The sequence below is a fragment of the Oculina patagonica genome, chromosome 6 (assembly GCF_052425735.1).
Source record: "Oculina patagonica isolate OP01 chromosome 6, crgOcupat, whole genome shotgun sequence".
NCBI lineage: Eukaryota > Metazoa > Cnidaria > Anthozoa > Scleractinia > Oculinidae > Oculina > Oculina patagonica.
Window position 1 is genome coordinate 20,962,993 of NC_135763.1, and position 16,758 is coordinate 20,979,750.

The 16,758-nt window shown below is 40.3% G+C and overlaps 1 protein-coding gene across 5 annotated transcripts in view; it reads right to left on the minus strand.

Moving 5' to 3' along the window:
• Positions 1-3,661: 3,661 nt before the first annotated feature.
• LOC144658787 (lisH domain-containing protein ARMC9-like) overlaps positions 3,662-16,758 on the minus strand; it is a 47,425-nt gene continuing 34,328 nt past the window's right edge. For all 5 annotated transcript variants that reach the window (XM_078519263.1, XM_078519262.1, XM_078519261.1 and 2 more), the window contains 6 exons: positions 16,173-16,225; positions 14,913-14,967; positions 13,808-13,830; positions 8,504-8,547; positions 7,532-7,668; positions 3,662-6,512 (listed from right to left, as the gene is read on the minus strand). In XM_078519263.1, the coding sequence (XP_078375389.1) occupies positions 6,451-6,512; positions 7,532-7,668; positions 8,504-8,547; positions 13,808-13,830; positions 14,913-14,967; positions 16,173-16,225 (374 nt within the window). In that variant the 3' untranslated portion in view covers positions 3,662-6,450. The remainder of the gene's footprint in view (positions 6,513-7,531; positions 7,669-8,503; positions 8,548-13,807; positions 13,831-14,912; positions 14,968-16,172; positions 16,226-16,758) is intronic.

Here is a 16,758-nt window from a genome sequence, read left to right on the forward strand (position 1 = left end):
GTTCACCCCAGCTCCTTTTGTAATTAGTTTATATCAAGTCAGTGGGAGCATAACAAAGGCCTTTAGACACCAAATTTGCAAGCACAAAGTAAACATTTCTTTTCAGTGGCTAAAAAAGTAAAGAATTTTACAAATACATGTACTATTTTAAATTTGTAAAGAATTACAGGAGAGTGATAAAAAATTAAGAGGGGTTTGTTACTAGAGTTATTTAGAATAGAATGATGGTGGGCCTTGGATGTCCAAAGATACTAGCCTTGCATATTAATACATAAATATTTATGAGAAAAGTTATCTTTCCATTTTTACAAAGCAAGATTTCAAGATGATCTTAAATCATATACCGCACATGAACCATTCTAAAAACTTAATGAAAAGAGTGTCACATTCATCAGAAATGCTCTCTGCACCCCCAAATTAAAAGCCTGCATGGCATGGCATAGGGTACATTCCAAACAATTTAGTTGCATTCACAGCATAAATGGCAGACTCACTGCCACAATGCTTAACAAAAAAATGTGTATTTATCCTTAATAAATTGTGGTTTAATGGGAAAAAAAGTCACCTACTGGCAATCAATAAAAAACATTGCATTGAAAAAAATTACAGTTATGATATCAAACATTTTTAATGTAATTTTTATTTTCAATTAATAAAACAACTATCAAAGGTTGTGCTTGATTACTGATAAGCAGATAATTAACATTTTATTGAAGTAAACCAGAGATAGTAGAAATGACATCCCAAAGACAGATGAATTGTTATTTGTATCGATGGATTCATACTGTTGTTGCATTATCTTTGTCGCGTCTGGCTTAAATGAGCGTCCATGGAATAACTAAAAGGCAACTAACTCTCTAGCCTGCGAACGCAGTTCTACACAAAACAATAATGGAAAGGATAACTAATTTTCTTGTCATTTACACTCGGATTTACAAGACAACTTCGATAAACGGAAATGAGTACCTGTCTCTCTTGGAGTTCGGAAAATGTCATTAGACATTTCAACGGCTCTTTGCCGTAAAGGATAAAAAGCTTTTTTAACTTCACAGAGTGCCTCGTATGCTCCTCCTGGCTCTTCTCAAGCTGAGCTGGGACATGAAGCGTGCGAAAATGGTGGTGAAGTCCGTCGTCTTAATAAGAATATTTTTCATAAAAGATGTGTCCAAGGCGCTCTGTGCTGTAAAAATGCTAAATAGACGGCTCTTTTGCTGTTTTTAATACACATTTCAGGGTTGATGACATTTTGAAAGATCTGCCAGGCGCTCCGCGGCTCGCTCCCTAACCATCAATCCCCGCGCTCCCTGTTTTCCCGCCTTACCGCCTCAACGTCCGGCCAATCGGCGCCTGGGGACGAGGCAGGATTTACGTTACGTTTTTGACAAATTTCCTCAAAATTATGTAGGACCCCTTCATCGCTTCTGCATGTATTGCATGCCATTTATTTATTATCCCTGCCACACGGAGGTTGAGCCCGCAATACGAGCGGCGGGCAAAACTGAGTTTTCATACGTCATCGCTTCAAACATAAAGTGACACTTCACTGTCGACTAAATGATTTAAAATCTCACGGACGTAAGTTGACTGTTTTCGTGTTGTATCGTCGCCTTTCGTCACGCAATATCAACCATCAGTGCTCAACTTGAAACAAATACAGCTGCAAATACTTATGCAAAAGTAGTAGCCATTGTTTTACGAAATATTCAAAAATCCTCCAATTATTTCATACAAAATGAAAGATCCCTAAAAGACACACTCTTTAGCGCAAAGCTCTAAAACGACTATCGCACGTGGATAAGAGTCGCGCAGACCTCAAACGCCTTTGCCCATTACATTATCAGTATGCACGTGGTCTCTCGTAAAATTAAGTCCATATTCCTGTCTGATCTTCCTATGCAGTGCTCTGTACCCTAATGGCTACCCGGGGCCTTTTAACTCGTTCTGAACAGCCTTCATAAAATCATCAATTCCAAGGCTATTGCAGCTTAAAATTTCGAAGTGACGAGGCCTCCTCTCAAGGCTACGCTTAACGGATACTACCCGGGCATTGTGGAAAATTACGTCTCAAAAAATCCAAGATTTTAGATCTTTTAGAACGTTGCTTAGCTGAACATATTGGGACAATGATTCGCGGATGAAACTTCACGTTGTTCTGACTCGTGTTAGTCCTGTCGTTGCTGTTTCACGCTGCTTAAAGTGTGTTTCATTTCTGACATGGCCCGGGCCATGTCAGTTGTGAATCACACTGTGGCTGCTATTTCAGTTTCGACTTGACCTGTCCTGTCAGAACTGAAACACCCTGGGGGAGGGGGGATAGGTATGTTTCAGAACAGACTCGGTTCGGTTCGGTGTGGCTTTGGTTCTGAAAGACACCTCCCCCTTCCCCTTTTGTGTTCCAGTTCTGACTCATGTTAGGTCCTGTCGTTGTTGTTTCACGCTGCTTATAGTGCTTATAGTGTGTTTCATTTGCCATGTCCGATGTGAATCACACTGTGGCTGCGTGTTTTAGGAGGGTAGCAAAGAGGGTGTCGTGATCCCTTTTCTCGTATAAATTTTAACCATATCTCGCGTCTCGTTCTTGAAACATCAAATTATATCTCTTTTTTTTTTTTTTTTTCCGTCCTTATTTTTTTTTTTTTTTTTTTTTTTTTTTTTTTTTTTTTTTCAACCCTTTTCCCCTCTCTTTTAGTTTCGACTTGACCTGCCCTATCAGAACTGAAACACACTGGGGGGAGGTGGGGTGGGGGATTGGTGTGTTTCAGAACAGACTCGGTCAAACTAAATTTCAAAAGGACGTGGGTCGTTCAGCTCAAAGGCTTGTAACAATAGGGCACTGCAAGAAACTATGGAAAACTTTATCCGGATGAATTAATGACTTAAATAGTCATAAAACATGACGGGAATTTTAGAACATCAGGAGGATGTAGAAACACGAGGCGCACATTTCTCCAGCATTCTCAAATAACCGAATTGTTTTCTGACTGTATTATAATACACGGCTTTGGCTTCTTTATCTGCTTTACTGATAATATCCACCCAGGCAAAACAAATACGTTTCAAAGTCCCTGCGGTGGAACAAATGTTTCCAACTCTGCAGCAAATGTTTCCAACTCTGCAGCAAAGAAAATGCAATATGTCCCGACTGAAGAGAACAGAGAAAGGTGCAGCACTACGTAGCTTGATATAACTGAAAATACTGAAACCACTATTGCGAATGGTAAAGGACATTTATAAATTGAAACGGTTTTTTAAGCCTATCTGTTTTTGCAACCTAAATTTTCGGTGGCTACTGCTCACCTTCATCAGAGTTTGACAAAAGTTCGTTGGTGCTCGCGCTACTAATCCGTGCGCTTATAACGTTCTTAATTTTGAATTAAAGGCTTATAATCGCGAAGGAACGCTTCGTTCATTTACATTGTTGCTTTCCAAAGTTGAGTGCCACGACTCCAAGAAACGTCTCTTGTTGTAGTTGCTTATGCTACGTAGCTTGTTAACAGCATATAGCGAAAACAAAATCACCGAGTTAGTTAGGCTAAACATGAGTTACCTTATTATAGGAATTTAACGATACATGTAATTAACGCGAATTTCAAAAATTCGCGTTAATTACATGTGCCTTAATTTACGTCATTGTAAATTAAAATCACACTATTTTTCAGCATTGTTATTTTAAGACACCTTTATTTCCGGAAAAGTTATGTTTAAACGACATCTACTTCTCCGTGAAGGCTGCAGGAATAACAGAGGCAGCGGAAAATACGAGGACGGGATGTACTCCATCCCTGGATCCATTCATTTAATATTAGTCACTTTGAAAAAAAATTTTTTTCAGGTCTTCAGTAGTGTAAGGCCGCTTTGCATTTATCATATACTATTTGGTCTGTTTAAGTATCTTTGTTGTGTATAGTTAGTAAGTTCTCTTCGCGCCATGAGACGCATAAGGCTGTAACTGTCTCTCGCCAACTATCAGAATTAAACCTCAAGTTCTGTTGTTGGACGTTGTTTTGTCTTTTAAATAGCGTAGTTTGCTATAAAAATTATTACGCATCAAATTCGCGTTAATTAACTGCATGTAAGCACACACCACACGAGAATTCGCGTTAATTAAATGCATGTTAACATAAATTTTCGACAATTCGCGTTAATTCTATTACGCGTACATTTTGTTCGCGTTGTTAAAATGCTTCGTTATATTCCTATAATAAGGTAACTTGCATTAGTTCCTGGGAAACATACACAGTGAACATAATGCAGTTCTTAAAAACGTGAATATATTAAACGTGAACTTATTCAGTCTTGATTCTATAAAACTCAAGTCGCAATAAGAGATTAATAATTTTGGTGAGGGTTTTGAAACGCATCCAAGTAATTTTTTTAAGGACGTTCGCGCGAAAATTTTCTACTCGATAGATTTTTTAAAAATTTTACAGCAGTCAGATAAGTTACTTGTGTCGGAAATGCAAAAAAAAAAGTTGGGGTCACCGACTTCGTTTCAGAGATAAAGCGCGTGGAAAACTACCATGATCTTAGTCAATTTTTGTAGAAGTGGGTCTGTTGCGTAAAAAAATTCTAGTGCTGCCAACTTTTTGTAAGACTTAACCCTAAAAGCGGTATTTGAAACCGTCGTACAGCAAAACGAAAAGCTCAAAAAGAGGCATTCAAACGTACGTGGACCAAAAAAATCCGATAGATTTTTTTCATTTTTACGCAAAACGTAGAAAATTGTAAACAAAAGTGATCCGTTCAAAAAAATGTGGGGTCACCGACCATCTAAGAGAGTTAATTGCAAGCAAAGTTCACGCGACGACTATCAGCCCTTTATAACCCACTCATTATTTTTTGCGCGCGCTCATTGGACAAAACGCATCACGTGGTACAAAATCGGAAGACGGGTATCAGCGAATATACCCCGTCCGATTTGATATCCGTCGCCGGATTTTGTAGGCAAGCACAAAACAAACGAATGAAGTCATGTTATTTAATTCTAACTTTTAATGAATCACAGAGTTAAAAAGTCACGTAAACCAATCAACTTACATTTGTTTTAACCACAGTTACGCCGGGTTTGTTACGTAGGTTTTTTCCTATAAATTTACTGGCGATAAAGCGCGTTGTAGAAATCAATTGGAGGGTTATAAAATAAATAAACCCCTTTCTGGCTTGCTAGTATATTGGAGGATAATGCCCTTGGCTGAAAGATTGTCCTCAAAATTTCACAGTTGCCCTCGAAGCTTCGCTTCTCGGCCAACTGTTCATTTTTCGACAATCTTTCAGCCTTGGGCATTATTCTCCAATATACCAGCCGCCTGAAGGGGTTTATTTACTAAATATGTGCTTAGAAAATTTCTTCAGCGCGCGCGCTCGTGCATGACGTGGCGTGACGTTGCGACATGAATTACGTGCGCAGGAAGGATGCGCATAAACAATTAGCGCGAACGTCCTTAATACAATACTAAACGGTAAACTAATGACATAGATGGGATGTGCTCAGAGAGTTTTAATTTTCTTGTTGTAGCCACCCGTCCTTTGTGGAAATCAGCTTTCTTGCACATAATTAGTTAACGGGACAAGCGTGTCTAAATAAAGATTTATCTAACTAGTTACACTTCCTACTAGTTAACATAAGATCCTCCTATTGTCCGCATTCGATTTATTTCTGTTACACATATACTAGTTATGCAACGCTTTCGAGTGGTATACTATGGAATATCCCACGAGTCACTTCTATTTTCTCGGTATACACACGAGCCTTTAGGCGAGTGTGTATACGAAGAAAATACAAGTGACAAGTGGGATATTCCATAGTATAACACGAGAAAGTGTTGTGTAACTATTTTATACCATGCCATAGAAAATACGCTCACTAAATTTCATCGAGAATAAGATCGCAGCGCACGATGGGAAGGTTGGGTTGAATACCGTCGAATATACAACGGCTTTCCTGTATTCTGATTGGCTGTATTTTCTATGGCATGGTATAAACATCGTTATTTAATGTATTACAGAAAGGTAAAATATACACCTTATTCGATGGTTTAACATATAAAACGCGCGTATATTTTGCGAGTTGCGTATTATTTTTTCCGAGCCCCTACGAGGCTCGGAAAAATACGAGCAATGAGCAAAATGTCCGCTCGTATTATATGTTTAACTATCGAATAGGGGATTTATTCCATAAGTTTGTCCGTCCTTATTTTTGTCCTGTTCTACTGTGTAATAACGTAGCATATAGTGCGCGTTCTTTTGCCCTAATATGGTAAAATGGCGCAATAGTGGAATAATAAACGTATGAAGTGTGTGGAAGTGACCGGCGCAGGTTGCTTGTTTTAATTCATGGCGTGTTCACGTCTGCCACTGCATATTTGCTTCAGTTCTTCAGTGATTTATTGTGTAGCAGTGAGTGAGTCAACAGAAAAGTTTCTCGCCCGGCCGGCGGTTTGACTTGTACTTTTATCTTGACGTTGTCTTTTGCTGTTCGTTTGAATGACTACTTTTCTTTGACGATGATGTTCCTGACAAAGAAAATAATAAAGAAAACAGTAAGATTTGTATGCATATTATAAACACCCTCACCCTGCACTGCGATTACACAGCAACAAACAACGTGTTCGACGTGGTCAGTTCTTTTTATGGAAGAATTAAAAAGATTTGACCGTTTCGTCAACAAAATGAACCGTCGAAATGTGATGAATGTGAAGAATTAGAGTAAACTTTGTCACGAGTGCTGGAGAGCCCGAAAGAAAATTCAAGAATATCAAGGCTTTATTAAAAAAGCGTTACCATCTGGGAGAGAAGTGATGGGTCCCTTTCCCTAAAGAATTCAGCAACATGAAATGGTTGTTAAGTCACATTAGATTGCACAGCAACAGAGTTTTTTTTCTATTTTGATAGAAAATGGAGCATCCAAAAAAAGATTCCTTCAACAGAAGGGAAGCTTGTTATCACCAAACACTTTTCGCCACTGGACAAGATTGTGTAAACCTTATATGGTGATTTATTAAGGGATATCCCTGGGTTAATGAGCAGGTTATCACTTATAATAAGAACAAAAGTTCCAAAGTTACTGCGTGGCACTAAAACATAAAGGTGTAATAAAATGGGCAATAAAGTGCCAAAAAAAGATTTTTTGAAAAACCAGACGTTTCGGGCAATAGCCCTTCTTTGGTGGTAAACGTCGCCAAATAAAATGCGACAAACAAGCCGAGCGTTTGAAAATTAAAAATAACGTTCAAAGCCCAGCGCGCGCAGTTTAAATGAATGCGAATGTTCATCCCGCGTGGTCGCACGGTGCCCAATCTGAAGATCATTCTCATCTCCTGTCGCTTCTGGTTGATGTTGTTTCCGGTGCAAAGTCTGATTCCGCGTATTTGGACGTCGGAGACAGAATGACGGTCTTTGCTGAAGTGCTAGTTTGTCGTATTTTATTTCGCGACGTTTACCACCGAAAAAGGGCTATTGCCCGAAACGTCTGGTTTTTCAAAAAATCTTTTTTGGCACTTTATTGCCCATTTTATTACAGGTTATCACTTACCAGGCCGGCCATCCTTTGATACTGGTCTGGGAGGGGAGGCAGATCGACCAAGGGGTGGAGGGGTGCTTGTTCTTGGTCTCGAATCGGGAGTGCGAGGAATCTTGGGTTTTGAAACAAAGGGTGCTTCATACGGTGGTCTAAAACACAAACAGTAAAAGGAAACAAAAAAGCATTGGTTAATCAGCAAAAACAAGGAAATATAGTTTGTTGACAGGATCTTTAAAAAATAATTTCCATGACTCATAGCGAAACGTAATCAAAGAAACAAGAGTGGAATGATGCTTGTTTGGAGCAGCCCCGGAGATTAATTTTTTTGATATTATAGCACAGGGGCCCCTCACATCAAATCGGAGAATGATAATCTTACTTGCTATCAAAGTGTCTTTTGTTCAGTAGCGGCCATTTAGCCCATTTTAAATAAAATATGCGGTCTGCTGGCGAAGCTCTACGAATCGCGGCGCGCGATCGGATGTCCCGAGAATTTCCGATTGTTCTCGTCCGTTACAGTGTACATAATTTAAGGGACCTCGAGGTCAGAGTACGACTATTCAAATCTAGTACTTATGCTTTCAATTATCACATTTCACATTAATCTCGTATCGATAGTATCCTTTACAACTGGTCAGCAACAGGTAGGAGTGCGGGCTCTGGGAACGTAACTGGATTGAAATTCGAAAGTCGTACTCGTACTTGATCTCAAATCAAAAGACGCGTCAAAAGCAGATAACACTTGATTCATCCTCTAACCTGATGTGAGGGCCCCTTGTTTTATAGCAAACAGTTGATAGGCTTAAATAACTACCGTGATGTTTGAGGGTCAAGCCCCTTGGTCGGCGATAACTAGGGAATTCTAGTCCTATGACTTTGAGCGTCAAGTACTTAGCAACATCACCGCCGAGAAAGCCCAACTCAGACATTTATATTCCCGTCCGAATGAAGCATTTGTTATAACAAGCATGACAAAGAGCTTACCTGACAATAGATGGCTTGACTGAATCTGAACCGGGCTTTGTTTCCTTCATATGGAAAAGTTTTGAAAAGTTTTAAAAAGCAATTTTCAAAATGTTACACTAACAGAGGAAAGGCTTACATAAACTACGGGCTACGGGCGCGCTCTTAACGTCGGGACACACTACGCGACAAGTCGCTGCAAGATGTCGCGGCGACAAGTTGCTGCAACATGCATGTCGCGGCGACAAGTTGCTGCAACATGTTGCCTCGTGTGACATGGTGCATTCTTGCGATAATCTATCACGTCGCTGCTATAGACTTTTGTCGCTGCGATGTGTCGCACGACTTACAACCAGTTTGAATTCGTGCGACATATCACAGCGACAAAATGAGCGAAAGCAGCGTTGTCACAGCGTATGCGCTCTTCTTCGACAAGTCGCTGCGACAAAATATAAATTAAACAACTAGTAATAATCATGGATTAGCGGAGTGCGTTCGAGACAATTTTCGTCGTCTTTACACGACTGACCTCCAAAGAAAATTTCGTGTGGCTGTGTAGCGCATATAGTTAATTCATAGAAATGTTAAAATGTAAATGTTAAATGCGCCGATGATTGAAAGTTTTTCCCAGACGTTTCGGGGCTACTGCCCCTTCTTCAGTGGAAAATGTAACACCAGTTAACGGAAAAAAGCACGCGCGCGTGATCAATGTTTGAAATTAAAAATAATAAATTGAACATACGCCACGGGCGCGCGCGCTTGTTAGAGTGAACATAACAGATTTAATCGTATCTATAACAAAATCCTCGTTTTTGATTGGTTCTGCGCGCGCCTATTTGTCGCGTAATCGGCGCGCAATCACGTGGGTGTCCAATTACAGGTATCCAATTTGAGCAACTTCAAATTGGATACCTGCAATTGGACACCTAAGCCATCCGCGCGTCAATCATGCGCATTTGAATGGGTTTTTCTTGCTGTTTTCTAACTTTTTGTGCAACCAACTAAATTTACCTTTGACTTTTCCTCGCAGAAAAGGTTCCTAAAGACTTCCTAACCTCGAATTTTGTTATTGACACGATTAATTAGTAATTGGACCTCGTGTCGTACATTCAGAGAGTAATTGTGCTTTCGTGATTTCGAAATGACTCGCCCGATAACTCCCTGAATTGTACTCCACTCAGTCCAATTACTATTACAAATAAAACCAAAGTCCACATTCAAGCCACGAGGTCGCAGAGTCTTGTAGCGGAAAATAAGCTTTGCCTCAAGCCGTTTTCTTTCCATGGTATCAGTTAGTCCGGCACGGAGCACTGACACAAGCATGTTGCTCGTGCTATGTCCTGGCAGATTAAAATGTTCAGCCACTGGAGTATCGCTTTGTGTGGTGATGGATCTTAAGTGTTCTCTAAACCTGTCAGCCAGTCGTCGGCCAGTTTCCCCGATGTAGCATTTGGCGCACGCGCGACATTGGATTATATATACAGCATGTGTTGTGGTGCAGGTGTATCTTTGATGGACATGGATTGATCCGCCAGGTGTGTTAACCACCGGAGTAGCATTGGTGTAGTCGCAGGTCTTGCAACGGGGTCTCGCACAGGGGAATGTACAGGAGGCTGAAAGACATCTCTCCAATGCGAATTTCTACAGACAACTTAGCCATGACCATACCAACGAAAACAACGAAAGAGTTCAGGTGGTGGTTAAGGACGCGATTCAATCTGGTGAACTCCCAGCATCAGCGTCTAACCTTATTATAGACCAGCCACGTACATCCAAGTTTTACCTGCTGCCCAAGATCCATAAGCCTGGTAATCCTGGTAGGCCGATCGTATCTGCCTGTAATTGCCCAACGGAACTGATTGCAACTTATTTGGACCGAATTACTACACCTTTGGTTCACAATCTCCCCAGCTTTGTAAAGGACACAAATCACATGCTTCAAATTGCCGAGTCATTTCGTTTCCCGGAACTCACCAACTACGTGTTCACAATGGATGTAAAATCACTCTATACCGTGATACCCAACCAGGATGGTCTCCTTGCTCTTGAACACTTCCTGAACAAGCGTTCTGTCCTTCAACCGCCCACGCATACTCTTCTGCGCCTAGCTGAACTTGTATTGACCCTGAACACTTTTACATTCAATGGCAACTATTACGAACAGGTTGGAGGCGTGGCTATGGGCAGTAGATTTGGTCCAAACTACGCCTGTTTGTTTATGGGTCATATAGAGGAACAAATCTTTGAACAGTATCCGGGCAGGACACCAGACCTATTCAAAAGGTACATTGACGACATCATGGGAGCAGCATCATGCAGAAAGAGAGAAATTGAAGATTTCGCATCGTTTGTGAGCAATTTTCATCCGAATTTGAAATTCACGTGGTCCATTTCCGAAGAAGCAGTGTCGTTCTTAGACCTTTGCATCAAACCTTCCGGGCATCGACTGACAACAACCATCCATTACAAAGAAACTGACACCCACTCATACTTGAATTATTTCTCCTCTCACCCGACCCGCTGCAAACAATCCATCCCTTTTAGTCAGCTGCTCAGGTTGAAGCGCATTTGCAGTGAAGCCGACGACTTCAATGAGAGGAGCAAGGAGATGGTCAGTTATTTCTTGGATCGCAAGTATCCACCACATGTTGTCAACCATGCCTTGAATCAAATTGCATCCATCTCTCGAGAGGATTTGCTACAAGAGACACCAACACAAAGAGCACCTCAGCAACCAACAATCCCGCTTGTACTCACGTACCACCCCTCGAATGCACGAGTAAAGAAAATCATGACAAAGAATCTGGACTTGCTGAAAAACGACCCTCAAACAGGTGACATATTCCAGCCTGTGCGAATTCTATGTGCATATCGCCGTGACTCGAACTTACACGATGCCTTGGTTCGGAGCACGTTAGGAAACGAAACGAATGATGCCCGCGCGGATTTTGGAACATTCCCCTGTGCGAGACCCCGTTGCAAGACCTGCGACTACACCAATGCTACTCCGGTGGTTAACACACCTGGCGGATCAATCCATGTCCATCAAAGATACACCTGCACCACAACGCATGCTGTATATATAATCCAATGTCACGCGTGCGCCAAATGCTACATCGGGGAAACTGGCCGACGACTGGCTGACAGGTTTAGAGAACACTTAAGATCCATCACCACACAAAGCGATACTCCAGTGGCTAAACATTTTAATCTGCCAGGACATAGCACGAACGACATGCTTGTGTCAGTGCTCCGTGCCGGACTAACTGATACCATGGAAAGAAAACGGCTTGAGGCAAAGCTTATTTTCCGCTACAAGACTCTGCGACCTCGTGGCTTGAATGTGGACTTTGGTTTTATTTAAGGGCCCACTGACGTATATATTTGGACCCGTTGCTAGGGACATTCACGGTTATATAGTTTTAGCAATTTTTCTTGTTTAGTTATGGTTGAATCTTTTACTCAGTCCATAACATAAATATGACGTCATCGGGCCACGCCCATGATCACGTGACCAATAAAGAAAAAGTCTAAACTTTTTGATGTTTTGCATGTTATCAGAAAATCATTCATAGTGTCATGATCTTTATTTGTTTTTGTATCTTGGTAAGTATGGGTTTCATTTCATTATGGAAAATAATTTTTTTAGAGAGATTTAAAATATTGATTTGTCCATAAAATTTTTATTAAAAATGATTTAAGCAAATGAATACTTAGTTATGTTCCCGACCCAGGTCGGAAAAATATAACGTCGAAAAAAAGTGAATCAAATAAAAGACCGCCAAGTATTTAGATTTTTTCTGCAAACCGGAAATCATTTTGTTAACGCATGCGTAATTCATCTGACAAGAGAACAGTGCGCGCGCTAGTTGTACGCGTACGCTTTTGAGATTATTTGCATGTGTAAAAAACCTGCTTTTCCTGGTTCAATTTAATCTGACTGATTCTCAGATGTGAAGTCAACTATTAGTCAGGAAGTTTTTCGGTAGTTCTTATTGTTTCATCTTATTTGGCGAGTTTGAAGAAGTGCTCGAAAGGAAATTTTTTTGCACATCTGGCGCGTACTGATAGCGTGAGTAACCCGTACACGCAATACAGCGCGCGCTCTTTTGGCACCTTAGCAACGCGCGAGAAATCTGTCAGTGGGCCCTTAATCTCTTATGTTCACTCTAACAAGCGCGCGCGCCCGTGACGTATGTTTAATTTGTTATTTTTAATTTCAAACATTGATCACGCGCACGTGCTTTTTTCCGTTAACTGGTGTTACATTTTCCACTGAAGAAGGGGCAGTAGCCCCGAAACGTCTGGGAAAAACTTTCAATCATCGGCGCATTTAACATTTACATTTTAACATTTCTATGACCTCCAAAGACGCGAACACAAGCACGTCGAAGAACATGGACAACTTCGTTGTTTATGCGCATCGTTACTGCGCACATAATTCATGTCGCAATAATTAAGCGCGCGCTGATGGTCGCCGTTGCGTTCACTTCGCTTGCAGCTTTTAAATGGCCGGTAACCCCCAATTTTAATACAAAAAAGTCAATGTGGAAGATTTTCGCGCGGACGTACTAAACTTCAAAGCGACACACGAAATGACTCACTCGATTTCCACTTTTTTCGAGTTCAATGGCTGACTTAAACTCTACTTCCCTGGATGATATGCTCCCCATGACATTTTCGGTATTATTTTAACTTCGGGTACACGTTCCACGCATTAATTTTGTTTACACAAAAAATGCAAACTCGATGCCATTTTGATATGCATGAGATTGAGGCCCTCTTCATGAGGTCGACGTCACTTGTAGCAGTCCAAAAAGTCTCAAACGGTTATGGCATCAGGCGATCGATACCCGCGGGACTGAACCATAGAACCCGCGGGACTGACGTCGGGCAAACGACGCGATTAGTATGCGTTCTCCTTCGTCGAACACAATAAGACAGCGTCATGCATTGAATTGGAAAACTAGTTCCCATTCCCCCTGTTCCAAATTCGCTGCATGTGTACCGAACAAGCGCCTTGTAGCAGCAATTTGTTTTGAAGCAGTACACACGGAGCGACCTGTCGCTGCAACTTGTCGCCTAGTGTGTCCCGACCTTTATACGTTAATGCTATGCACACAAGAATATGTAAATGGATTAGCAATCTATCTGCTTCAAATTTAGCTGCAATGAATGAGGTTTGTTCGTGAAACTTAAACTTTAAGAAGAATGAATGAATTACAAGAAAGGGCAGTTACAAAACCTGAACATGAAGACTGTTTCATCCGTTAACATAGGATTACAGTTGCACACATTGGTACATCAAAGTAAGGCTTAACTCACTTTTCTAGTGCTTGAAGGTCTTTCTGTAAACCAAAAAAGGAAACAAATTAATTTTCTTATAAGTAAACCCTATTCTATAACAGCACGTTTACAACCTAACACATTTTAATACTGGTATTTTTGATAAATACTATTTCAAAGAGCTGGCCTTGTTTGTTACAGTCAAACTGGAAGCCGCCCAACACTGGCAACTTGCTGGAGATAAAAATAAATCGAATTTGCAAGTTGCTTGAGCAAACTGCTAATCAATATTGGAACACTGCGCCCTACATGCAAAGTTGCTTGGAAAAATATATGGTTTGACTGTAAATTTTGTTACTGTATTGGAAGAAAATATTATGCAAAAACTGTTACATAAGATATCTCAAAGGGCTCTTAGATTTACTGTTTAAGTTTGTGCAGCACATGCTTCTGTGATAGATACACGAAATGCCAACTTTAAATACCTTATTATATGAAATTTTCGCGACGCGTTAATTTCGCGAATTTCGCGATTCAAAAAAAATCGCGAAATTTAAGTAACGGGAACAATAAGTGTCGCGAACATAACATGACGCAAAAATTAAGTGAATCACATATGTCAGTAATCAAGAAAGAATAAGTGTAGAACCACTGAAGGAAGGAATTTTCAATGTTAATGGATGTTGTCGTCAATTGACTCCAGAGCAATAACTTATGCCACGTACAAGCATGACCTACTTGTAGACATTGTGACAACTGCTCTGTTGTTGCTACTGCCGAGAGTTAGTCCCGCCCTCGCGCTTTTGTTAATTTTGACGTTATTGTTCCTTTGATGAAGTCGTTTTATTTAATTCAAAGGCATGTCAAAAAATATTGCCAAGGAAATGCAAGTTTTATCTTACTCAAAAATGCGAAATTATAGTGACTCAAAATACAATTTTTTTTGCAAAATCGCGAAATTTAAGTGTCGCAAAATATGCGCATCACAAAATCGCGAAATTAATGTGTCGCAAAAATGTCATTAATAAGGATATTTTTTCTCTTAACTTCTGAACCGTCTCCCCATCCCGACAGACCCATAAAGAATTTGATCGGGAAAGCAAAACCAAGCAATTTAAAAGGTAAGTATTATCGTGATTCTCACCTTCTGTTGTTGGCCTGGACTCCGGTCTTGATTTTGATGAGGTTAAAGGTCTGCTCTATAAAACAACAAAGTTATAGCATTTCAGTTACATCAGCACTTATCACTTTGTCTCAGCTGACATACGCCAACAAAACCCTTGCTGGAAACAAAAAGTTAGGGTGCTTTCCGCTGGTCAGAACTGGAAGAATTCCACTGTTAGTCAGATTTATTCTGTCAAATCAGTCAATGCATAAATATTATACACTGTTGTGGTGAATTTGTGGGACAATCTCATGGAAAAGGCCCAATTCACATTCAAAACCACCGGACTGACCGGCCAGTCTAATGGAAAGCGCCCCTAGAGACTAAAAGGATAGTACAGAATGCAATGGGGCTGATCAATTGAAAGTAAGATATTTGATGTCTATTTGCTTTATTTCACTTTCAGTAAGACGTGATACTTAAGCTTGTTACAAGTGTAACACGATACTTTTGCTCGTTTGTAACATGTTTTTGTTTTTCTGCCAAACAAGGCGACACCGGTGGTAATTTAATCAAAGAAATGGTTTTTCGATTTATGAAATGTAAGGTCGCCTTTTTCCAGAAAACAGCGCTGCCTTATCAATAATTATTTCACATGAACCGCTGTGACGACTCAAAGTCTACTTCAATTCATTTGCGGTTTTAACTTGGTACCACGGAGTCTAGAAGAATCGTACCGTAAGGAAAAGCACGCGACGTTCGCCGGTGAGAGTACCAGTATGCAAAGTTGTCTTTTCTTCTGCCTATGAGTGCGTTTAGCGTAAAGTTCTTTGTTTTAGAAAAAAAAATACCACAATGAGAGCATAGGGTTTTCTGACACAAGTATATAGTCTTTGTGTTCTTCATGTTAAAGTAACGTTGATATAGGCTCCACGTTTAACCTAGTACACTCAGTCAGGTGCTTCCCACCCCACGACCCCTTCACAAGAATAACTAATTAGTTAATCAACCAATTATTAAAGTTTACATCATAGCGGGTTAGCGGTTAGTGGAGGACAGCCCACCAACCATCGCAAAAACGCATTCTGCACCAACAAGGCTTACAAAAATTATGCGCGCGAGAGCGAAGAGTGATAAGTTTGAGGTAATGCTTAAATAGACTGAAAAGATTTGTCGATCAGCAATTGTTTTAAAAGTATTTCAGCACTTTGAAGAGTTTATTATGAGACCATCAATGTTTTCAAGCAAAAACCAAGCTGTCACCACAGACAGACCCTAGGACTAATGACACTGACGAACCTGTTGTTCAGATGTTGGTCTTATTGTTGTGGTCGTTGGTCTGGGAGTATTTTCTGAAAGAGAAATAAAGTTTATTCACTATAAAGTTTATTACCCAGTCGAGGAACGATTTCTGTGGCATCCAAACTATTGTGTATCTCGCAGCGGTAAAAAAGGTAATTAAAACACAGAAACAAGGTAAGTCGCATTTTTTTCACATGAGAAGTGTCAACACGTGAACGATATTTTCACCTGTTTCCTCCTTATAGTTATAAGTTTCGATTAAGAAGATCTATCAAAACCTCGAGACAGTGTTTCATAACATTTTCAAAAACCTCGAAGTGCATCAAAAATTCTCCTTGGCGTGTCATATTTTTAACTTTCTTCTTGGCGTTTGGAAATGCAATGAAACGCTCCGGTTGTTTGATATATTACCTGATATTACCTTCTAGTGAATGAAAGAGTCTTTCTGTTCGTAGACAAGTCCAAACTTCAAAGTTCGATTAAGGTTGCGAACGAGAGAGAGAAGATTTTGGTAGCAAATTTGGGCATCATTCTGTGTGTCGATTTTACTTTTTTCTTAAAAAGAAAAGGCTTCTGGCGGAAA